We start from the raw sequence: 26,509 nt of genomic DNA, 5'->3' as shown, positions 1-26,509 counted from the left end.
TGTGGCCAATTTTAGGGCTCTGGAGGACTGGATGTTCATATGCGCCCAGCCCTACTACCAGTACCCGTGTGACATCTTGCTGCAGCTCCGTCCACATGGGGTGTGCAATGATGACGCATGGGCATCCTTGCGCCCAAATGGCACTTGCCAGAAGCATCGTCATTATGGCGCTCCTAAAAAGAAGCCGCTGTAGGCAGCTTCTTTTTAGGGAGCGTGTCTGTGCCGCACTGTGCCGTTGGTGCAACACCAATGAGGGGGCAAAAACGGGCAGCATGGAGCCTCCCGTCTGTATCCCCCCCCCTTGGTTTCCCAACCGGCAATTACGATTTGGGCTGACTGTGAGGGAGGAGCTGCAGATAACGTAATAGATATCAAAAGCAGGAGTTAGTGACTCTGAGTTCACTTGGGGGGCATTTTAGAATGCTGAAAGGAGTTGAAGGGAATTGAGTTGAGGGAAGGTTCAAGTTGTATCCATTTTGTTATCCTATGTTGTGAACTGTCTTAGATCTCAGTGCTGAGGAAGAGGTAGGATGTATATTGTTTTTAAAGAATTTCTCATTGTATGCTGGGTGACATTTATGAAAGAAAGAAAAAATTCCTCAGGCTGTATAGACCTCATAATTTATAATGTCTATTAAATATGATGTATGTTTTAGGTGGGACACTGAGGATTTATGCAGACAGTTTGAAGCCAAATATACCGTACAAGACAATCCTGCTGTCTACCACAGACACTGCAGATTTTGCAGTCATTGAAGCACTAGAGAAGTATGGTCTGGAAAAGGAAAATCCTAAGGATTACTGCATTGCTCGAGTGAGTGAATAACATTAAAGAAAATAGTTCCAAAATAGTTAATTTTCAAACACCTCAGTTTTCATTCTGAGCCACTTTTCTGGGACGGGACATGGGGGTACTGTTATGCAGTGGTTCCAGTCTTTTCTGGAGTGGTGGGCCAAGAAGGTGGTGTTAGGGGACTCCTATTTCACCCATGGCCATTGGCTTGTGGGGTCACTCAGGGTTCAGTCCTGTCCCTCATGTTGTTGTTGTTCTATTTATTTATATCCCGTCTTCCTCCCAGTACATGGAGATTTAACATCTATATGGAGCCATTGGGGGAGGTCATCTGGAGTTTTGGGGTGTGGTGCAGCCAGTATGCAGATGACACCCAACTATATTATTATTATTATTATTATTATTATTATTATTATTATTATTATTATTATTATTATCCTCCTTTATTTATAAAGCGCTGTAAATTTACACAGCGCTGAACATACAATCTTTTAGTCAGATGGTTCCCTGCCCTCAGGCTTACAATCTAAAAAGACACGACACAAAAGGAGAAGGGAGTGGTGGTGGGGAATAGGATCAGGTCCAGCAGATCTTCTCCACCTCCGAGGCCTGGACCAGGGCAGATGGACTGGAGGAAGGGCTTGGCTTCTTAATGGATGGTTAAAAGGAGGCTTCCTGGGTCAGAGAGGGGCTCGCCTCTATATCTCTGCTTTCCATCTGATTCTAAGGAAGCTGTCTCTGTGCTGAACCAGTGTCTGATGTCAGTAATGGATTGGATGAGGTCAAACAAATTGAAACATAATCCAGACAAGAGAGAGGTGCTGATAGTCAGGGATAAGGCAAATCAAGTAATAGGAATTCGGCCTGTGATGGGTTTACACTCCCCCAAGCTCGCAGGTTGGGTGTGCTCCTGGATTTGGATCTGAACCGAGATGCCCAGGTTTCAGTTGTGGCCAGGAGTGTATTTGCACAGTTAAAACTAGGAATCTACACTGACCTGTGCCCATTTCTTGAGAAGTCGGATCTGGCTACAGTGACACCTTGATTACATCCCGTTTGGATTATTGTAATACACCTGATGTGGGGCCGCTCTTGGGAACTGTTCGGAACTGCAGTGGGTGCAAAATGCTGTAACCAGGCTGTAGACTGGGGCTGGCTACAGAGATCATATAACTCCCCTGTTGAAACAACTGCACTGGCTACCCATCCATTTCCGGGCAGAATAGAAGGTGCTGATTTTGACCTTTAAAGCCCTAAACAGCTTGGGTCCAGACTATCTCAAGGACCATATCTCCCTATACAAGGCAGTCCTACTGTTAAGATAGACAGGAAAGAGCTTTCTCTCAATCACACCTCCTTTGCCGATGGTGAGATTGGTGAGGACTTGGGAGAGAGCCTTCTCTGTCGCTGCTCCTAGACTATGGAACTCCCTGCTATGGGAGGTCAGGTCGGCCCCCCTCCCTGATCTCTGCCAGCAGCTGAATGCATTTTTATTTAGGCAGGAGTTTGGTGGCTGAATTTTATGTGTGCTGGTTTTGTGTTTTAAGTTATCTTTTAATATTAATAATGTTTAATAGTTTTTAACTTCTGTAAATTAATGGTTTTACTTCTGTCTTTTAAATTTTTTTGTCTTTTTAAATTATTTTAATCCACCTTGAATCCTATTGTGGGAGAAAGGCAAGATATACATCATAGAATCATTGAATTGTAAAGTTGGAAGAGACCACAAGGGCCATCCAGTCCAACCCCCTGCCATGCAGGAAATCTCAATCAAAGTATCCCCAACAGATGGACATCCAGCCTCCAAAGAAGAACACTCCACCACACTCTGAGGGAGTGTGTTCCACTGTCGAACAGCCCCTACTGTCAGGAAGTTCCTCCTCATGTTGAGGTGGAATCTCTTTTCCTGTAGCTTGCATCCATTGTTCTGGGTCCTGTTCTCTGGAGCAGCAGAAAACAAGCTTGCTCCCTCCTCAAGAAGACATCCCCTCAAATATTGAAACAGGGCTATCATATCACCTCTTAGCCTTCTTTTCTCCAGGCTAAACATCCCCAGCTCCCTAAATTGTTCCTCATAGGACATGGTTTCCAGACCCTTCACCATTTTAGTTGTTCCGCCCTAAGTGCAGTACCTTACATTTCTCCATGTTGAATTTCATTTTGTTAGCTTTGGCCCAGCTTTCTAATCTATTCAGGTCATTTTGAATTTTGATCCTGTCCTCTGGGGTGTTAGCTATTTCTCCTAATTTGGTGTCATTGCAAATTTGATGAGTATGCCCCCCAGTGTAGGAGAGCGTGGTGAAGAGGCTGTATTTGCCATCAAGGTATCATCTGTTTAGGGAAGTGAGACCTTTGCTGAATTATAGTCAGAGCAGCTCCTATTCAACTAATTTGTAATTTATGATCTGGCCTAACATGATAGAGTGGTTGATTGATCTTTCAGGCTCTTGAGATCTAGAGGTTTGTATAAGTGTAGTTGTATTCTTCGTTGTAGTATAATACAGTTATAGTTCAACAAACATTATTGTTGAATTTGCATTAATCTTGATTTAGCACCTTGCCTAAAGAGGTAATGAAAGGAAGCATTCATGAAAGTTCAAAATGTTTGGAGCCTCCATCTTTTTTAATGAGAGCTGTTTTGAGTGTTGGGGAAAGAACTAAAAAATAAGTGATGTAACTATAAAATTTCAGCCACGTTATGTTAGTCTTTCCACTTCCTACTTTGTAATATCTGCCACAAAACTTGAAACTGGACCATAATTTGGTGTTGCTTGAATTATGGTCCTATCTTTGACTTATTCTAAAAGAGGTATAGAAGAGAGGATGATATGGCATTTTGAATAATTTTGTTGCTGCTCGTAATTTATCTTTACTGTAGGTAATGCTTCCTCCTGGTGCTCAGCATTCAGATGATAAAGGTGCTAAAGAATCTATCCTTGATGATGATGAGTGCCCACTTCAAATATTCAGGGAATGGCCAAGTGACAAAGGTAATTTTACCTGTTCAGAACGTTTAATACAACTCAGTGGTAAAGTTTAGACATACCAGATTGATGGCGCTATATGAATGAGCCATACACATGCAGTCTAGCCCCCTCTTGCACTTCATGTTTCTGTCATTTCCTCCTCTTCAAATGATCAGACTATGGTTTGTTTGATTTTTGCACATTGCAACTGGAATCTATGCCTGAAGCAGTTGCTAGGAATGATAAAGTTGTAAGCCATATCCATGTGTGCAGCGTATCCAGTATTATCCATGAGGTCTGAATACAGCCAGTGTTGTCTTTAATACAACACTGCTTAAAATGGGAAAATGATTTTTCATTTTTTGCATCTAGCTCTCCAGTTTCTGTCAGGATAACAAGGTTAGAGTGTCCCACTAAATACTGAAAGTATTTTCTTTTCAGTCCCACTCAGGTGGCTTTGAACTAGTGACTTTACAGGGTTCACATGAGGACAAAATTTGATACTGTTTTGTTCTGTCTAAGCTCTGAGGATTAAATAAAATCTAAAAAACTGAAGCTCAAATTGATTACAGAGTTGTGTGTGTGTTCAATTTAAAATACACAGAAATTTTTATTTATGGGTGTGGTCATCTTGATTCCCTTGTGAAATCTTTTAGAATTTGTTAGAAGGTACACATTTTAAGTTAAAATATTTAAATGCCTAACAGTATCTTATTAACTCCAAAACACTGAATCTTGGAGAGATTGAATTCTGTTGATTTGGAGATCTTTTCTAGTCGTAACCTAAATGTAATCATAAATTGGAGGATTTCTATTTAGTGGAGCAAAACCTGTTCTGTGTATTAAATCATTTTCTATGTTATATGAGTAAAGTATACATACGTTCAAGACTGGATTCATTGTGTTTTTGTGCTTTAGGAATATTGGTCTTTCAATTAAAACGGCGGCCACCTGATTATGTCCCAAAGAAGTTGAAGAAGCAAGTTGATGGAAAGCCATTAAAGGGGAAGGAAAGAGTTGACGGGTCTGGTTATGGCTCTTCCCTTCCTCCAGAGAAACTACCTTATCTGGTTGAACTAAGTCCAGGTGACTGTTTGGTTCTTAAAACATCAGTTTTTAAAGTTGTTTACTAATTATTCAGAGTTATTTTTGAGATTTCTTATCCTACATGTGTGGTGCTTTATAGATAGAACTCAAAAAGAGAAGCTTTTCATTATAGTTCATTATAGTTTTTGAATGTGAGGTGTAAAATGGTTCTTCCATGAAACACATCTATATTTATTTATTGTATTTATATGCCACCTTGCTCCCAAAATGGGATCCAAGGCGGATCTTCCACAGGCAGTTGGGCACCTGTCAATAATTCCTTCTTTTCTTTTGTTTTCTGCATCTTAGGAATGTTTAGCTGAAATATAAGTAGTATTTCTGGTAGCTGATAATAGACTTGGAGATATGCATAATTTTAAATCAGGAGAGGTTTATTTTTAAATAAGCAAGAAGATAGTTACCTGTTCCCAAAGAAGTTCTCTTTTTATTTTTATGCAAATCACCAATCAGAGCATTTCCACTTAGGAGACAAATCTTGTGCAGTGCCTTATTTAGAGATTTAATGAGCAGTCTCTTCTAATATATATACAGTACTCGACTACAGGTCAACCTCATGTATAAATTGAGAGCAGGTTTTGGGACCAAAATTACAGATTTTAATAACACCAGTAGATAAGTGGAGGGTGCTGCCACCGCCACCACCTCCCCATTACTCCCGTTGCCCCTTGGTGCTCCTTTGAGGGGAAATGTTAGAGCTACTGCCACTGAGTCATTTCTGCTGCTCTCCTTGCCTCTCAGTGCTCTGTGACGGTAAGTGCAAAAGAGCCATTGCTTCTGCTGCATCACCACTGCTACCTTTGTCTCTCAGTTTGGGCTCTCCAGCTTGAGAATAAGTGTTAGCTTTCTGCTAATTTAAAAATGGAGTGTTTTTAAAGTGTCTGCGCTATCTGGCTCTATCTGGTGGATTAGGTGGAAATAGGAAGGCTTTTGTAGTGTGGCTTTCTGTACTATGCCTATACACTGTACAGAAATGTTTGATTTTCCTAGAACTTTTGACTCTGTGATGGAGTCACTGGGCAGACTTGGTTTGGGCCAACTGTGAGGGAGGAGCTGCAGGTGACGGAGTAGATATAAAAAGCAGGAGTGAGTGACTGTGAGTTCAGTTGAGGGTGCATTTTAAAATGCTATAAGGAGTGGAAGGGAATTGAGTTGAGGAAAGGTTCAAGTTCAGGGGAGCTTCTTGAGTGAGACTTCTAGGGAGGGGGTCAGATAGGGAATCCAACTGGACCTAGAGAAAGTTAGAAAGATATTCTGTTAAGACAATAGAGAAACTGGAGAAAGAGACAAAGGATCTCAATATGCTCAGAGAAGGAGACTGACTGGGAGAAAAAGAGTATTGAAGATTGTAAAGAGGAAACTGAAATGTCTGGAACTATTACGGTATATTAATGTAACCATACCACATTTGAATTATTTATTCTACCTAAGCTACGTTCTTGCTAAATGTTATTCAGTAAAGTCAGTGTTTATTTGTTATAACAGAAGCCTCTGCCTGAGTGAATTCTAAATCATATAGTCACAGACAAACATGCTACCTAAGATATTAAACTTATAAGAGCAAGACATTTGGGACCCTAGCCCCTCATACATTTAAGTAAAGTGTATAAAGGGTGGACGCTGGGCAGGTGTCACGTGAGAGGTAAAACCTAACCTCAAGGCTTAGAAAGGAGGCCATGTCACAGCAAGCATAAAATGTGGCATAGCAGAAACTATCAAGGATGTGGCATAATTTTCCAGTGTTGAAATTGACTAGACTCTCAGAGGTGGATTATTTTTGTGAGTTTGTGGCTAATTTTTGTTAGGTACATACTTTTGTGGATGGCCCAGTTCAATTAATCAAATATGAATTTGAAAGCTGTTATAGTATAGTATGATAAAGATGGCTCAAGTGGTTAAGACGATGACTTTGTTGATTGCAAGATCAGTAGGTTGGCAGTTCAAGGCCCAGGTACCACATGATGGGGTGAGCTGCCATCACTAGTCCCAGCTTCTGTTAACCTAGCAGTTCAAAAGCATGCAGATGCAAGTAGATAAATAGGTACCACTCTGGTGGGAAAGTAAACAGTGTTCTGTGCAATCATGCTGGCCACATGATCACAGAGTACTCTCTGACAATGCTGGCTCTTCGGCTTAGTAACAGAGATGAGCACCACTCCCTATGGTCAGACACAACTTGACAACCTTGTCAAAGGGGAATACTTTTACCTTTAGCTTTTATAGTGTAGTATGATAAATATTTTCAGAAATCAGATGTAAGTGGGTTTTATATAAAGTGTATGCTCATTCCATTCTAACAGTGAATTAAATTCAATCAGGCTGAAGAATGTAATCTGTAAAATATTGATAGTAGTTTTCCTTTGGCAGCAATTATTTGTACAGTGGGCCCTCTCCTTATGCAGGGGGATCTGTTCCGGATCCCCCCATGTAAGCATAAATCCACCTATGCTCAACCTCCATAGGAGATAATGGGGTACGTGCATGTGGCGGCATGGCGCGAGTGCGCCATGGGCACATGTGCCATTGTTCTTCTCCCGCACAGCTTCCACATAAGCTGGAAGCCACGTAAAATGCATCCGCGCATGACATGGGCGTACTGTATTAAGGTTATGATTGGGCCCTTGGTATCTACTGGAGTTTGGTTCCAGGACTCCCTTTGGATACCAAAATCCATGTATTATAGAAATCCCTCATATAAAACAACAAAAACAGGTTTGCTTTTGGGAATTTCTGTGTGTTTATATTTTCAAACTGGTTGCTTGAATCTGTAGATTCAGAATTTGTGGAAACAGTGGGTCAACTGTATTTCATGACTTCAATTGAATTGTATCATAGCTCTGCAGTGTAGTCTTTTTAATAGTACTGATTTGTTCAGTATGCAACTTGTGTTAAGGTCAGAAATTACTTGAAGGCAAACAACAAGTTGGACTTCATAATAAGAATAAGAATACAAAAAATGCTAGAGATTTGGAGTATTTTAATAGTAATAGTAATAATAATAATAATAATAATATGTATTTCTATTTCCCGCCTCTCCCTGCTGATTGAGGCGGGATTACAGCAGTCACCAAATTTCAACAATAAAAACATATTTCAACAATATTAAATACATAGTATAAAAAATATACATTACTATCAATACAATACAGCTGGTCGACTCCCCGTAAGAAAACATACAATACTGACAGAGTGAGAATTTTACAGCAGGTTTGGTGGGTAGGTCGCCGGAAGAGATCTGTCTTCAGTGCCTTCTTGAAAGCATCCAAGTTGGTAATGAGATGGATCTGTTCCAGCAAATCATTCCACAACTTGGTGGCCACGGCAGAAAATGCTCTGTGGGAAGTGGTCACTAGCCTGGTATTTACATAGTCTAGTGATTTCTTCCCAGTTATTTTAATAAGATAACCAGTTTATAATTCAATATGTACAATTTATTGTGGGTTCTCCCCTTATGTTGGAAGCCACCTTGCACCCAGCCATGAGAAAGGCAGGATATATATTAAGAAATTATTTACAAGCGTTCTCATATTTTCTGAGTTAATGACCTAAATAGGCTTCTTTTGAATTTCATGCAGTTTGTTTCTCCAGAGAGCTCCATGAAGGGTAGTTCCTCATCTTCTGAAAACTAATTTTGTTCCTGTCTCTTATGAAGAAATCTTACCTATGCAACTGTCCCCAGAGAAAACAAAAACCACCAGGCCCAACCTTATTTTCTTTCTTTCTTTCTTTGTTTTTTTTTGGGGGGGGGCTGAAACAGGCGGGCAAAATAGAGTGGTAGGAGACTGCACTGACGCCATTCATGCTAGGACTGCAGCAACCGCACATGCTTGGTAGTCATGGTAGCCACTTAGTTGATATACTCACAGCAAAGTAAATTTGGCCCTCCTTCATATGTGATAGTAGACATATTCATTTTTACATGCAGATTGTCTCCCTGTAGGGAACATATCACACACATCAACATGCTGAGAGTGTGCTCTTCTTCCCTGTAAACCTGTGACTATTCTCTATGGGAAACCAAGATTATAGTGGGTATACCATGGGAATAGTCCTGTGTGTGTGTTTATAATTTGTATAATGGTAAGCTGATGCAGTCATAACAATAAATGAGTCAAAGATACAAACACTTGTGAAATGAAATTAAAATCTAATGTTAAGTAAGTTTGTATGATTTTCCACTTTGCTTGGTGACTTTTCTGGGCTTTCTTCTAGCAGCTTGTTGCCAACTAATTAATCATATTAATCCATTCACAACACCCATGTCTATAAACCCTGAGCAGTTTGTAAAGTTGAAAGTGTTAAAAGCACTGCATCCTTTTAAACTGAGTAAGTGGTGGTGGCTTACAGTTTCACTCTTTCCTATCTTTTCTCTGCCCTCCGCATGTTCTGCATGGTATCTGTTCTGCTGATGCTGCCTTCACCTGGGTCCTGTGCATGTGTTTTCTAACCCCAGGGAGAAGGAATCACTTTGCCTACTACAACTATCACACTTATGAAGGTAATGCTACTACTTAATACTGTTCTTTCTCACTAGTCACTAAAATCTGTGTCAGCAAAAAGTGCTTTTGTCCATTTAAAAAAAGGAGAATTTGTGTTCTGTATTATTGGTGAACAGAAAAAGGGGAGAACTAATAAATACGATGACTAAAAGATTAGTGCGAGCTCTTTCTATTCCAAATCCATGGTTTTACTGTATATAGAAGGAAATTACATGTTTCTTAAAATAAAGTTTGTGGTAAGTAATGTGCCTAAACAGTGTCAAAGGTATCCTAAATTCCACTGATCTGGCTTATATACAGTTACATATGCAGTTTACATACCAAGCTTTAGGACTTCTATAAGATCTGTATACTCAGTTTTTTGTCATGTGCTGCAGGCAGGTCATTGTTAAAAGGATGTGGTATCACAGTACTAGTCAGTTGGTACGTGCACATAGAAATCTCTGAAAATCAGGGGAAAGAGCATGGACCTATGTCCACTTTCCAATCAGCTGTTTTCTCACAATAGATCATTATCCCTGATCCTGTTACCAATATTAAGTACATGTGTAAAATCATGCTTGTAGCCATTAACATGAAATCTACATGTTTTTAATTTCTGATTTTGGAGATCTCTTTTTTTAAAAAAATCAGTAGATTAAATTGCTGTTTCCCTCTTTGACTGCTTCCATTTTCACTTTTAATGGAAAATAGATGTGTGTGCATACACATGAAATGAAATTGGGGAAGGAGTGAATCTCCTTTGTTCCTCTCCAGTTTTCATTCCCCCAATTCTGCTGGTATATGTGGGAATCCATCTGTCCGTATGTCTGGAATACTGAGGGAGGGTGCATACACTGCGTGTACACGTTAGCGTGTCTTGCCAGTACTTCCTTTGCAGTTGTAGCTTGGTCCTTGTAGAGCCTGTAAGATAGGTTAGTTTCGTCTGTTCATTCTGGATCCTTTGAACACACCAAATCAGTTTCTTAGTAAGTATTCTTTCAGAAGCATCTTGGGTTCTGAAGCTAGGGGTAACTGCCTAATCCAAAGTAGGATAGTAGGCCTCAGGTGTTCTGAGATTTTGCCCTTCACTTCTCAAAGTTGGCATCCTCTACAGAATTAGCCAGTGGCACACACATCTTTGAATTGTCTTCAGTGGCCTCTTACAACACTGTAATTTGTTGTTGCAACACTAGACTGCAGAAGAGATGTCTAGGATCAATTTACTGAGTCTCTTATTGATGATGTTCCCATATTCACTAATTCTCTTCACATATGAATACAGAGTGCCTGCGCCAACCACAGGCTTGCCATCTGCAGTTTAAGCTTCTGTGGATGGCAAGACCCAGCTTGTTCAATAGGCATGTGCACACAAGGCCACGCAAGCAGGTGTGCATGCCCATTAAAGGTCCTGCGTTTTTAACTATCCATGGGGGGGGGGAGGAGGGCAGAACATCCATGGATAGCAAGGGACAACTATATTCACATATTCACTGATTCTCTTACTGATGATATAAACCAAAAGTAAGGAGGGACTCCCTTTTTTCCAACAAGGAAACTACATGATGATGATGATGATGATGATGATGATGATAGATAGATAGATAGATAGATAGATAGATAGAAATATAACATCTGTATGGAGTTTTCTAGCATTTATAGCATTATGTACTTTTGGAGTTCTTGCCATACTGCAGATGTTGTGACAGAGATTCAATTCGATCTTAGGCTTCCTGATTTGTAGCTAATTTTTAAACACTGTAGTATGCTAGCTCTCATGGACATAAGTTTAATACTCAGTTCACAAACCTTAGAGATGTGCTTTGATGCTGATTAGTTATCTAACTAATTAGAGAAAGCCAGAGTTTTCCTGAATGTACATGTGGCATGCAACTATAGTTTGTTGTAAAATGGAAGATTCTTGCATGTAGAGGAGGAAGATGTATGTGCTGGTCTTTCATGACAGCTTAACTAGGCTCATGTATTTTGTCCAGTAGCAGTTGTCCTGATGGTTATCTTCTACATGTAAAAGATTTGCTAGGAACTAAGCTTAGGAATCACACACCAATATTTTTTAAAAACTGAAAGCATCTATCTATAGATGATTTATTGGCTGACTAAAATACAGTAAACTAAGGTGAAATAAGTTGTCTTCAAACTATGTTCAGACCTTATTATAAATGAATACTACAGCCTTAGCACCTAGGTATATCCTGGATTGCTTTTCTCACCTGGGCACCTTCCAGATATTTTGGGCTACAACTTCCATCAACACCAGCCAGGATAAACAGAGGTCAGGGCTAATGTATTTACAGTCCAAATACATGTAGATCACCAGGCTTGAGACTATAGTGCATAAGAGACACCACCACCCCAACATGTTTCCCATGCATACACACAGGTGCCAAATGCAAGTACTGCGCCAGGTCATTGAGAGCAAGTGCCGGTTTAAACTATCTTACATATGTATCCAGCTTCTTTCTATCTCTCCCTGTTCACATTACTGCATCACCAAGGCACATAGCATAACCTCTGCCCTGTGCTTCGAATTGCTGTGCCTGTGATGGGACTGGACTAAGCCCTTTGTGTGTCTTTTTTAATTGAAGTTTTTCTAAATGGAATTTGGAACTTTTGGCAGTGAAATCATAATAGTTCTTGAGTTTAGGGAAGTTTGACTACATAAATGGTGTTTTAAGAAATATTTACACAGAGGGTTTTTTTTTTAGTTTCTTACTCTGCTTTTCAAGTGTTTGCTGTAAGTTTATAATAGTGGTTTCATTCTGAAACAGCTTCAAAGGGTGTTTAAAATTAAGCACCTGTATGTTTTAATAGAAACTTCAGGTTAACCACAATTGATTAAAATGTAAGGCATGCATTCTTAAACAGTACAATAAGTGGTTCTTAAAGATAGTCTCAGGGTGATAATCAGTTTTCAATAAAAAATTAATTAAAAAGCTTCCTGAAAAAGTTCACTGTTTTAAATATATGACAGTCTCATTTAGTATGTGTAATTTAGTAATTTTTTAATGTGTTAGAATCAGTTGCCTGGGGAAAAACGTTAATTACAACTTTGATTTTACATTTTACTAGTGCTATGTCTACTCCAGTGGCTGAATTAGACCCACATTGTAGACACTATTTGATGTTGATGAAAGAATGCATCCTTAAACTAAACCAATGCCTGTACAAAAAAAATAAAAATAAAAAAAAAATAAAAGAATACAACTGCAAAAAATAAAATAAAATAAACCCTACCCCAAATCACTGTCCTATTAAAAACACTTTCTGAAGAGCAATGTGCAACACCACCTCAAAAGATGGGGACATTATCCAGTACTAATGTGTTTTATTTTCCTGAAGCATGTCTCCCTATTTTTCAGTGTGACTTCCCCCAAAATAAACATACAAAGGACTGCACATTAACTTAAGAATACTTAGTATTTTGTTTTTCAGGATTAGTCTACATAATTATTATACATAAAGCTGGAATAATTAAAATAGCAGAAAAACTAACAACATAGAAATCCTTGGAATTTGAGTTAGAGATATAGGAGAAATACTCCAAGTCTAAATTACTGTATGAATTTAACAAGCTTGAAATTGCTGTAGTGAACCAAAATGCTCTGCCTGTCAGAATCTTTACTTTCGGATGTAAAGGACGAAGTTTACTGTCTTCATAGAGAAATGTCTTATTCAGATCTTCTAAACCCAATTCCTTTTGGCATTCCTTTGAGGGGAAGCACCAAAGAGATGCCACCACTGCCATTTTTCCACCCAAGTATTCAAAAAGGCCAGAAGCAGCATAATAGTGGAAAGAGTAGAGAGGGGTTGGTGCTTCTTTTGGGTGCTCCCAGGATGAACTACGATCTTACCTTTTGCCACCCTACTCAGAGAAGAGGAAGAGTACAGTGTAAAATACAGTACTTACATTGACCTGTGGATAAGTCAATCCAGCTTTTTGGAGTCAATTTTTGGACAAAAAATTCTAGACTTATATATGACTATATATGGTAAATGGTTGTATTTGGCAAAATGTGTACACATTTTAATACAGATTTTAAAATCAGTTTTCCCTTTCTAAACTGATGGTAGTGTGGACTAGAATGAACTTGCAGTCTGGAGAAATAAGAAATTTGGTGAAACTGAAATGCAGATTCGCTCATCTTTCCCTTAAGCATTTGAGAGTGAAACTCTGCATGTGTAAAGCTACTGCTTGTTGGAAGTATGGGAGCAATTGTCTCTTACAAATACTTCTGTTGCTCACATATTTGCTCAAGTTCCACAATGGTAGTGTTTTAATTTTTTTAAATGTATAATACTGATTTATTTAATTAAATTCAATTAAAGTCCCCTTGTACTTATGCATAAACTCGGGAAATAGAGTTGGCTAAGATTTTTCCTTCCATATATGGGATTTGATTGAGAACCAGTGGAGGCTTCCTACAAAAGGAAGGTAGTTTTTGCTGATTTTGTCCCTGGAGCCCCCCGTACCACTCCAATATTGCCTAGGAGAGTCCTCTCAACTCTCACAGCTTTTCAGGGGGCTTCAGGGAGAAGATGGAATTTCTGTGGCAGTAGTATCATGTAATATATATATAAATATGTCTTTTTAAATTTCACTAAAGATTACTAAGGACTCCCAGAGATGATGCTTTATAATGTAATGTTACCATAGATGTTTATTGCTTTAAAAATACCCATTCATTTCCTGTGTAGATATAATAGTCTGTATTTATTTACAGATGGTTCTGACTCCAGAGATAAACCAAAGCTTTATCGTTTGCAATTAAGTGTGACTGAAGTTGGTACAGAAAAATTTGATGACAACTCCATTCAGGTGAGGAATCTTGAAGCAAATAAAGAGTACCTGTTTTCAAGATAAAACAAGTTGATAAGAATAATTTGTTTTTAAATTGGGCTATGAATATTTTCTTTTGCGATGATGAATAAATATTTAAGACAAGGTATTTGTGTATTTACTCTTCCCACATTATTTTTAAGAGCTATGTAGCAGATAAATTTTTGTAAGACTATGTATCTGACATCCTTGCAATTCTTTGCCTTGGTATTCTTTGCTAAGTTTACAGTATGATAATGAATACTTGACATCATTTAGTCACTGCAAGACTAAATAATGTCACTACATAAATAATGCATGTTGACAACACTTTAACTGCCGTGCCTCAGTGCTATGACATTCTGGGAATTGGAGTTTAGTGGGGCACCAGAGATCTCTGACAGGGAAGGCTATATTTAAATAGCCCTAAACTACAATTCCCAGAGTTCCATAGCAATGAGCCATGGCAGTTAAAGTGGTCTCAAACTGGTTTATTTCAGTAGTGGAGACACAGCTTAGAAGAGACAAAATATATTTGTTTTATTAAACTTGATGTTTTCATGTTTTTTAATTGGGTTTGGGTTTTGTTTTGTTTTGTTTTTTCTTTGGAGCGGAGTTGTTTGATCCTCATAAATTGGCAAATTTCAGAGAGATTCATTATTGATCAGTGATTCCTTTCAGTCCAGGACCTTGCAGCTTCTTTTGTAACAAAAATTAAATTAGATTTGTACTCCCCCCCTTGAAAAATGCACTTTTATATATGAAACATGATTATTATTTTTAATGCCAAGCCAAGATGTCTATACTGCCAACTTTTTGCACCATTTGAACCTCTCACTGAATTAATTGTACAGACAATGGTGCATTTACTTAGATGAAATTCAGTTTTTTCTTGGATTATTTAAACCAAAACATTTTTTTAACACCCTGATTTTTCTTTTACTGCTTGTAAATTTTGAGCATTTATATTTACAGTTGTTTGGTCCAGGAATTCAGCCTCACCACTGTGATCTTACTAATATGGATGGAGTTGTTACAGTTACCCCAAGAAGCATTGATGCTGAGACTTATGTAGAAGGTCAGCGGATTTCAGAGACCACTATGCTGCAAAGTGGTATGAAAGTTCAGTTTGGGACCTCTCATGTATTTAAATTTGTGGATCCTGTTCAAGATCACATTCCTAAAGGACGCCTGGATGCTGGACACATGGTCAAAAGTTCACGAATCAAAGCTGGGTAAATCACAGTTTTCACATAAAGAAATGTAGGAAATTCTTTAAGAAATATTAATTATTAAGTTAAATGACATAGTCATGTGATATTGTCTTCATTAATGTTTGGTGCTCTTGCTCCACCCTGTGAACTCTTTTGGAATTGACTTCTGTTTTGTTAATGAATACTAATGTCAGTGTTGAACTAGGAAAAGAGGAGAAATCAATGCAGTCAAAAACATTTCTTAAGTTACAAAAGCCCCAAGGGCCAACATATTTTAACGGTTTACGTTTTAACAATAAATCCATAATAAAAGCCCCAAAGTCATAAAATGGAAGGAAAAGGTACAGGTTTGCCAATATATTGCTTATTTATTGAATTTATAAACTATTCTGTATGCAATAATTTGGAACAATGTATAAATTAAAGCGATAAAAGAGTGCAAAACAAATAAAACTGTGATTGAAATTGTCTGAATAGAAATTCTGCTTTCCTAACTAGACAAACCAATTATTTTAAAATTATCCTTTCTGAAAAACTTTGCGTGTGCTGTGTCTAATGCTTTTTAAGCCCATCAGAAGAGATTAGAAAATAATGGAGAATGTCCCAAGGATAATGAATGAAGTACTGCATGAGTTTTTTCCTCTCTATCTTTGGGCCTGAACAGACAGGCCAAAATAAAGCTGCTTTGGGTCACTTTGGAGATATGCAATTTAAATGATGCATGCATCCTAAGAGGCCAGAAGCTGTGCTAAAGCTATGTTTCAGTCCTAAGGATTGGAGCGTGGCTTTGGCGCAGCTTCTGGCCACTTCAGATGCATGTGGCATTTAAACAGCATACTTCCAAAGTGACCCGAAGCAGCTTTATTTTGGCCTGTCTGTTCGGGCCCATTGTTGGGCAATTTGTAGTAGAGAAATCAAGCAATCCATGTTTGTTTTGTGATCATGGCCAAATTTTGTCTTTAAGGCAAAATGTGCAACATGCATATGCTTTGTTTTGAACCTTTGTGCTCCCCACAAACTTTATGTTAAAGTGGCAATTTGAGATTTATTTTTGCTTGCTGCCATCTTACTGAAATTCATCAGGGTGGTGGTTTGGGGATATCAACTTGACCTCTCAGCCCCTGAAAATTGATCATTCCTGACACCAGGTATGACAAAAATCAGAAAGGCCCTGACACCAGCTATGACAAAAATCAGAAAGGCCCTGGTTTATTGGGGTGTTGGTTTATTTAACATATTTCTACATAGTATTTCCATAAAAATCCCAAAATAGCTACCAACAACAAAAACAGCTAATAAAAAGTAATTAAAAATATCAATGGATCTAGATAAATATATCTACTGTACTAGCAAACCATTTTAGTGATTTTCTGTACTGTCATTCTAGGGAATGAAAAATTAATCTTCCTCTAGTGATACATATCAAATGTATTGTAAGTTTGCAATTAATAAAAATACTAAATTGTTGAACATAACATTGCTGTGTTAATTTCTATTAATTGCATGCCTCTAATCACCAAGTTCTTGAATGTATGTTACTTTCTCAGAGCTGTACAAGAAACTACATTTGATTTGGAGGGAGACATACATAGTGGAACAGGATTATCAACAAGCAAGGTAACAGACTATCACTAGCGAAACATTTCTGATAAATGCATTTTGGTTTACAATTCGTACTTCGAATTTTAATAATACATCCTGAAAATCTCTGCATGGCCAGAAAGCTTTCTGGGTAGCAAATGTGGCTTACTTACTGTTTGATGTAGTAATGCAATGATTTAAGTAGGGAAAGAGTTGAATTCTAAGCCCAGGGTCAGTCATTACAGGCAAACTAGATGCATAGGTCTTAGCCTTGATGGTTCTTTTCTGTTTCACTGCATGTGTGAGAGGATAGAAGTTCCTGTTCTTGAATTTATTGTGCTGTTTTACTGTGTTGTCCAGATTTGGATCTCTGATTTGTTTAAAAATGAAATGGGCAACTTCAGCTCCCATCATTTCATTATTGACCATGCAGACTGGGGCTGATGGGAACTACTGTCTGGAACATCTGGAGATGCCCAACTCTGGCTTCACCTGTTTAGTGAGGACAAAGTACAACTGAATTGGGGCTTTGGAACTTAACTTATTCTAAACCATACATCTTATAAATCACATTTCACTTAGTTCAGACCACATGGGAAGTTGTGGCTACTTTAAAAGAAGGATCAGAAGGATATGATTTGTTCTAGTGTTTGAAAGAGGTTGAAAGAAGGGTATTGAGAGCGATGGGAAACAAAGGCTTACAGGCAGTTGCTAGCTCCATTTAGAACGATCTGGTGTATCAAGTCTTATTTAAAAACAAACAATTTTTTAGTATTCTGAACACAATTTCCAGGTGCAGTTTTAACTATCAAAAGAAAAACAATAAAATTGCATACCTTGCAAAAAGCATGCTAACCATTACTAATCTTAATGAAGAAATTAATGGTCAATGTGCAGATAGCCTTGTGTTTTTGGAGGAGGAGGGGAAAATAATTTAAAACCACAATTGGAGGAAATTATTGTGATGTAAACCATTGGTCTCTTGTTATACTTTTCTCGCCTGTCTCTTGTTTCTTTTGATGATATAATTGTGAAATGACTGTTTGATGCACATTATGCTAAGTACTTCTCATCATGTATGGAACAGAGCACGAATAGGTTGGACAGTGACAGAATGTCAGCATCCAGCACAGCTGAACGAGGCATGGTGAAACCAATGATCAGAATAGAACAGCAGCAAGATTATCGCAGGCAAGATGGCAGGTATGAAGGGCATTTTTTAATTTCCAAGTTAAAAATAAAAAATAATATCAAACCCACATAATGGGGTTGAATATGGTTGGAAAATATACAACTGCAAGTGATGTGTTATATTACTTAGTAAAAGAATACAGTGGCCCCTTCCTATACGCAGGGAATCCATTCTAGACCCTCCCCCGGCATATGGGAAAACCGCATATGGTTAAATCCCATTATTTTCTATGGTAGCGCGTTCCCATGTGCGGCACCATTTTGTCTGCCGCGGCTTGCTTTACACGTAAGCTCAAATCTGCGTAAGGCAAGTCCTTATGGTACGAGCACACTGTATTAGCATTTTTTAAAAACAAACTTGAAGCCACTAGAAGTGATAATCTACTGCACATCTTCCAACAGGTTGTGTAGAACACATCTGCCTTTGTTCATGCCTTTCTCACTGAGTGAGAGTCCTATTTCCGTGAAGGGGGGGTAGAAAATGTAGTCTTATACTTGCCACGGGCATGGATGGAGGCAGTTTAGTAAAGTAATAGTAATATAGTTACTTAAGAGGCATGAAGTGAATGCATTTTGTTCAAACCCCCCCCCCCCCCAATCAGAAATACATTTAAATATGCTGAGAGGTTCATTTCTTCCAATCCTAAAGAAAATAAATATTCTATTAAAATAAACTGTAATTTGTATTAACCATAGCAAAGTACAGTTGTAGTAACAGTAAATATTATTGTTCTGTAGTTTTTAGAGAGAACTGTATGATTAAATTTAAGACATAAATTTGTTTAGAGTTAAAATTATATGTTGTCTTTCCACAAAGGAAATCAAATTCAATGTGGCTCACTATATGCAAGATAAATAAACAAATACAGTATGTGTAGCAGTAGAAAAGTATTGCCCCTCAAATACAGATGTGTTTTTTCTATTCCTATAGAAGAAAGGGCCAGAACAGATGACCATGAAGGGGCAGCTTGAAGCTGCCCCTGCCAAGGATGCATCAAGACTGTGGAAGTCTTGCATGCTAGCACATTCCCCTCACTTATAGGCAGGAATATAGACTATTATGTATTAGAGGGTTCTATGTCAGTCATAACAAAAGGACTCAGGAGGTTTTATCTACTTAAGATCTAATATTTTGCAGGAAATTAATTGGAGGTACCACATCATTAATCAATATTTCATTGTCTTGGTGATCATCTAGTCACTTTCAGACAGTTCAAATTTTCTGTAAAATCTTTCAGAGTGATACAAAGATATAGCCGTGTTGGCCTGTAGAATCAATATGTTGAGAGATCTTGTAGCACCTTTGAGAGTAACTAAAATAAAGAAGTTGGCAGCATTAGCTTTCGTAGATTACTTCCTCAGATATGTAGTGTAGTAGAAACATATATGCTATGTGAGAATGTCAGTTGAAACTCAAAATCCTTTGTGTATGGAAATGAAGAAGCAAATCGAAATTGTGAATTTTACCAGTGTTTATGGAAATGTAGAGGCAAGACCAGTTTGGCAATGGAAACTAGCCTGTAGGTGAATAGATGAGTGTAGGACGCCCCCCCCCCCCCCCCCCCGAGCATGGGGTCAGATAGAGTTGAAATGTGTGTAGTGAGTCAGGAAGCCGTTGTCCCTGTTCACTCTATTGCTGAGAGACTGTAGTTTATGGATGAATTCCAATTCTGAACTACCATCAGCCCTCCATATTCATGAGGTTTAGGCATGCAGGATGGCTGAAGGAGCAATCCAAGATATTCACACACACACACATACATACATATATATATATATATATAGAGAGAGAGGTTTACTTGAGGAAATGGTGATTAAATTTATTTGGATAGGTAGGGCTGGACAATCAAACTGTCAGAAAAGAGAAGGGAAGGACTCCTAACAGTGACAACTGAAAAAGAACGTGGGCTCCTGCCTTGTCCGGTTGGCACATGGGAATAAACCCAGTCATAGTGGATTGCTCTTCCTGCCATTCCAGAATGATTATTCTTGATAAGTCCAGCTTCTCATTCCTCTGTTAAGTAATCATGTTATTGCCAAATTGTAAAAATATACATTATAGCAGAATTTACTTTACAAACCTAGCTGATAAATACCTTCCTGAATTTATTTTCTGGGCAGGGAACCGTCTAATTAAAAGATTGTATGTACAGTGCTGTGTAAATTTACAGTGCTATATAAATAAAGCTTAATAATAATAAAAATATATGCTTGCAATTTAATATCTACAAGAATTTTAAAAACAGATATTAATTGAGAACATGTGAAAAACTTTCGTAGCAGTGGACAAGTGAACCAGCTTAACTTAACTTTTCTAATTGCAGAATAGTAGGATTGATTTGATTACAAAAGTGATTTGTGGCCACAAATCTTTAGTTCTTTTAAGAGTAAATCCCTTGTGCCAGTGGTATATGTTAAATGTGTGCCCTTGTTATCCACTGGGTTTTGGTTCCAGGACCCTTCATGGATACCAAAAACAGTGAATGCTCAAGTCCCATTAAACACAATGGAATAGTAAAATGGTGTCGCTTAAATGGCAAAATCAAGATTTGCTTTTGGGAAAATATTTTCAAGCTATGGATTCTTTAATTCATGGATAAGGAATCCGTGGATATGGAGTTCTGACCATATTTATTCTGCTATTTTATATTATGAAATATATGGTACTCTATAATTTTGGAAAAATCCCTCTGGATCAGTGGTTCCCAACCTGTGGGTCGGGACCCCTTTGGGGGGTCGAATGACCCTTTCATGAGGGTCGCCTAATACCATTGGAAAACACCTATTTAATTACAGTTATGAAGTAGCAACGAAAATAATTTCATGGGTTTGGGTCACCACAACATGAGGAACTGTATTAAAGGGTTGCGGCATTAGGAAGGTTGGGAACCACTGCTCTGGATGTTTCATGTGCATAACTTGTAAAATTCAACATTAAATGTTTGCCTGCATGCGTCATTACTGAACGGTGGAGATCTCAACTGCAGGAAACAGGCTAAAATTTCCTTCCTGGGCAAGGTTCTTAGTCATGATGGCAGATCAGATTCCACTCTTGAGTTAATTTGATTTTCTAGATTCATTTCAAGTGGATATAGTTTTGACACTAAAACTGCCTTGGTTGCTGTGTGAGATTAACTGTGGCGCTTGTTCTAGACCAATTGGGAGTTCAGTCCCATCAGCCATAATGGCCTTCTGGATATATTATCTCTTTAGTTTGGATTGGGAGCCGGTTGGTTTTAAAGTTGTTTTACGGTGTTTCCACTCATACTTGAGTGATCATTTCCAGAAGATGGCATTGGAGGATCTCTTTTCAACTTTATATTCTGAGATCCTGAAAGATCCCCCATTCTATTTATCCTCTCTTGCTGAGACGTCATCTAATTTATAAAATACATGAAACTTAGCATTTGAGTGCTCTTGCTTGTATTAAGTTATCGCTGACGCTGGTCTTTCATGCCAAAACATTTTGTATATTGTATTTTTATATGAAATATTGTACAAAGATTTAAAATATCTCTTTATATATACAAAATATATTTTTATGTAAAATCTTTTATATTTCATAAAAAACCTTTAAACTGGCTATGCAATTCAGTGCTCATCTTTTTGCCATTATGTAAAGCATGCACATTGCTATCACTTATATAGAGACTTATATGTATTATATTGAAGAAACACTTGCAGATCTAGTATGGTGCTTGAAAACTAACCTCTTAATTCTTTTTTGATACAGTCCTGTGTATAAGTGACATGAGCCATTTACAGCTGTTGAAAGGTTGCCTCGATCAGTATATTGTACACTGTAAATTCATTAATAATGCAAACCTTTAGTTCATACCTGTACTGTGATCTCTTTTGTTAATGCTCATGTATAACCTGAGAGTGAATCTATTAAGAACAGGGGAGAAGCTTTATTTTTCTGTTGCTCTATATTTTGTCACATAAAAAAAAAATGTTCTATATGGTTTCAAAAGGAAAACCTTTGGAGAAATCGGTATCTTTGGGAAATGGAATTAATTTTTACTCTTTGAATTGGAGTTCTGAAGATTTACTTTCTGCTTTTAGACCTCAGGACCTGCATGGACCAGAATTGATATTACCAGCAAGCATTGAATTTAGGGAAAGTTGTAAGTATTATTTCAAGCAAAGTCCAAATAGGTATGGCAGTATGTTTATCAATTGATCTGTTTATATGACAGCTATATGAAATACTTAAATTGTTTGAAATAATTAAATTGTGGTTATATTTGCTCTTCAACCCCTGTTCCTTTCTCTTGAAAAGCTAAAAAAGTTCTACACGATTATTCCATAATTTCAGAGGCCTATTTCCCTTATTTAGAATGCTATCTTCTGTAATACTGTTTTAGACAATAGACTGTGACTTGGAACCAGGTGAATTCTTAGTAGAATTTCCTGCTAGATCTGATGGAAGTTTAAGTTGAAAGATGAGAATTTGACTATTACTGTTACTGTGTTCCACTGAACGTGTTCTCCAGCATGGCATGACACTTAATTTTAAGCAACACCATTGCAAATAAATTTACCTATTCAAAGGATTAAAGTTTAATTAAACAGCAACAACTCAGACATAAATGCTGTCTTAAATTTGTTGCCAAGATAGGGTATGTTAATAATAATAATAATAATAATAATAATAATAATAATAATAAGTTTATTTGTATTTTCCCGCTTCTCCCAATGGATCAAAGTGGGATTACAACCAAAAGTTGAATTTCATTTGTAGGAGCAAAAATAATTTGATAGTGCCTGTTTGGTTAATAGCCTGGTTACTCTGCACTGTGTGTCCTTTGGGGATATAGAGGTAAAAGCTGAGTTGAGAGATCAATATTCATTAGATTTTTCTGGCTGCTGTAATAATGAAAGAAAATCTATTCTGTTGCTCTTAGGAGTTCAGAGCCTAATGTATACCAGGATTCATGGAGCACCTCCGACTACAATTTACTATTCTCTCTACCATCTCTGTCCTTAGCCAACACAAACATGGTGTGGTAATGTTGTAAGTTAGACAGATTTAAATTTCCCTGCTCCTTTAGAAGCTGCATTATTGGGAGAATAAAACAGCATGTAGGTTTTAGTCAATGTAGGAAGAATATTAACCACTGCTGTGTTCTTTAGTAATACCTTTATACGCTAAGCAGTGGCAAATACCAGGGTATATTGAGTAGTAAACCTAGCCAGGTCTTCAGATCTGCTTGAGTTTGCAAGAGCAACATTCAGCCAAACGATTTCCTGAATATTGTTCGGTCAACAGCTTGACATATTTAAAACGGCTTAAGCCTGTTAAAGGCTAGCAGATATATTGTGGTCTCAGAAGCAATGTCCAATGGGAAATTGCTTTGCTTCATCTTTGCTATTTTTTAGGTTGAAAATTTGATAGGCTTCATTCACATTTGAAGATAATTTTCTGATTTACTTTAATTACTGAAATAGTGAAATAGGCGATATCTGTGAAACAGTTACATGCTTCTTTGGGATGCTTTCTGTATCTTACTTCCTAGAGGTATCTTGCCTTTAAAGATAATCACCTGTATGATGTGTACAACTCATTTAATTTTTAATAATTTAATAAAGTTCTTATTCTTGTTAATCTGAGAATGACAAGGCATCATTTAGCTTTTGATTTGTTAATATTTTACAACTTTTTCCTGACATTGTTTATGAAAAGGTAGATAATGCTTCTCTGATTGTGGTTTATCACCTTTTGTGTTTTCTGCAGCGGAAGATGCCTTTTTGTCTGCCATTATAAACTACACAAATAGTTCTACAGTTCATTTTAAGCTGTCTCCTACTTATGTTTTGTACATGACATGTCGGTATGTATTGTCGAGCCAGTATAGACCTGACATCAGTCCTACTGAACGCACTCACAAAGTTATTGCAATAGTCAACAAGATGGTGAGCATGATGGAAGGAGTTATACAGGTGAGTTTCAGTCCCAAATACTTATCCAGAGAATAATGTAACTATTTACAAAAAGAATTTGCTTTTTCAGAATTACATACATGTGGACCACGGTTGCATTCACATGGCCTGTGTGGCATTGAACAAAATCATGTAGTTTGTAGTGCTGCACAAAATAATCACTCTGTTGCAGCAAAGAAACTTTGAATGTCGTCTAAAAACCCTATCAAGGGTTTTGTAATATATAGGACATTCTTTGTAAAGTATTATATGTATCTGAGATGGTGAACAGACAATTCAAGGGTTTAGATAATGGATATACACAAATATGTAAAGATTTTGTTGATACAGAGCACCAGTTCAATATTTTGTTTCACACTATCTTCGTGAAATCTAATGAGACATGTTGCTTTTTTTCTTCTTTTAGCCTGACAATATCTTACATTTTGACTTCTTTTTTGATGAATCATACTTTGAAAGTTAGTCCTGAAGATTAGGGGAGTGTCTAAAAAATGTGGGAGGTAACATGGGGACTACAGGGGAAGGATAAAATTGCTTCCCCTTCTTTCCTCCAGTAGGGACCTCAACTAGTTCTCATTTCCTTTTGCAAACAGAAAGGGCCCTTCCAAAACATAAGAGGAACTCTCTGGACCCAACCCATTACTTCCTGCCCATGGCCCATGTAATTTTAACTGTAAATAGTATCATAGTTTGTATGTCACATAGTTTTGTTGATGTTCTGTGTCTGAGAAAAAAATCTTTTTTTTCCTAAAACTTACTTTCTATTAAGCAATCAATGTGTTAATGTTCCACTTTTATGTTCTTTTAAATGGTCCTCTTTGTCTTGCATGTCTTCCTCTTATCTTAGTATCTTTACAGCATTACAGCACAGTTCTGCACAGCTGATGCTCTCTGAATGGTATGTGGAGCAACCATACAGATGCCAGTAGAGCCTTCCATGTGCTGGGTTATTGTTCTGTAATACCCATGCAGTTTATTTTGCAGCAGCCTTTTCCACAAGACATTAAGATAGCTTGCATACAGTTATGCCCTGGAAAAGCTGTACTAGAACAACTGGATATTTGTAGAGGATGCATGAGTGATTCAGTTTAAGTGGGGCCTGTCATGATGAATTGTCTCAACAAATTCATTCTCAGGATGGCATGGAATAACAATCCACCATGATAAGTAGGCAGTGATAGAATAAAGAAAGATGGTAAAGACTAGTGGAGACATTTTGCCTAAATTATAATTTAACCTGTGTGCTGACTTTTTGAGTTGTTTATGGTTAGAACAGAAGAATTTCCTCCCATGTTTCTGGTTAAAAATTAGTAAAGATTTTTATATCAATTATATGTTGAGGAATCTCAAATTATTTTCTAGATACCTATGAATTTATCATTGTACAGCCACAGTTATAGCCCTGTGTTAAGAGTGGGTCAGATGAATACCTTTCTGCCTTCATAACCAGTAATGACTATGGGGACAGTAGGTTCAGTGGCTGATAGTCAGAAAACAGTTCAGCAGATTGATTGCTAGTGAAGAAGAGGTAGATATAAGGAGATTCTCTTTCATCAGTTTAAGGTAAAATGGTGAGTAGTGATTTGCCGTATATACTTGACTATAAGTTGACCTCATGTACAAGACAGATTTTGGGGTCCAAAATTATGGATTTTGAGGTGATCCAAGGATAAGTCAAGGGTAAAACCTAAGGACACATAACAAAGGATCTAAAGGATGAAGTAAACAAAAACAATGCTAAAGAATGTACAGAATTTTAGAATGTACATAACTGTTTGTGCTCACACAAGATGGATAAAAGAATGCGGGGGCAGGGGGTCAGTGCTTACAGGATATATTACACTCGTGCCTTTCACCAATGGATGGTTGTTTTTTATTCCGAGTTAAAGTACAGTACAGTGGTTCCTTCTCTTATGTGGGCGATCTGTTCCAGACACCCCCCCTCCCGCGTAAAGGAAATTCTGTGTTATGCTCGAGACCCATTAAAGAGGGTGTAACAATGGCGGTGCCCTGTTTACATGGGTGCCACCCTTGTTACGTAAGTAACACTCAGTGTCTGCACAGCTACATGCAGCACTTACGTAATGAGTATGCCAGTGGCGCACTTGTTATGCCGCTGCCCCAGCAGGAAAAAACTCACTTTTAGCAGGTTCTTTTTCCGCCAGCGGGAAGCTGTGCCATTTGGCGGCTGAGGCTTCCCTCTGGTGGAAAAATAGGCACGGGCTGGTTGCCCTTTTGGGGCGGTCTCTACTGCGCTGAAGCTATTCTTAGTTTTATTAGAATGGCAGTGTAGCCTATATATACTTTAATTACTGGAAAAATAGAATTAATATGAAACAAGTTGTTATTTATAGTGAATTACTCACAAGCTCAGATCAAAAGATATTACTCCTGAGTACTAA

General features: G+C 37.7%; 1 protein-coding gene across 1 annotated transcript in view; it reads left to right on the top strand.

Annotated features, from left to right (window-relative positions):
* Window positions 1-26,509, top strand: part of AFDN (afadin, adherens junction formation factor) — a 131,885-nt gene that overhangs the window by 43,056 nt on the left and 62,320 nt on the right. The window contains 10 exon segments of the mRNA XM_042456793.1: window positions 657-814; window positions 3,672-3,783; window positions 4,678-4,845; window positions 9,317-9,361; window positions 14,084-14,178; window positions 15,154-15,413; window positions 16,940-17,009; window positions 18,061-18,176; window positions 22,230-22,291; window positions 23,902-24,107. Of these exon segments, the coding sequence (XP_042312727.1) occupies window positions 657-814; window positions 3,672-3,783; window positions 4,678-4,845; window positions 9,317-9,361; window positions 14,084-14,178; window positions 15,154-15,413; window positions 16,940-17,009; window positions 18,061-18,176; window positions 22,230-22,291; window positions 23,902-24,107 (1,292 nt within the window).

The sequence above is a fragment of the Sceloporus undulatus genome, chromosome 1 (genome assembly GCF_019175285.1).
Source record: "Sceloporus undulatus isolate JIND9_A2432 ecotype Alabama chromosome 1, SceUnd_v1.1, whole genome shotgun sequence".
NCBI lineage: Eukaryota > Metazoa > Chordata > Lepidosauria > Squamata > Phrynosomatidae > Sceloporus > Sceloporus undulatus.
Note: the sequence above shows the minus strand (reverse complement) of the source record. Positions and strands in the feature narration are given on the sequence as shown.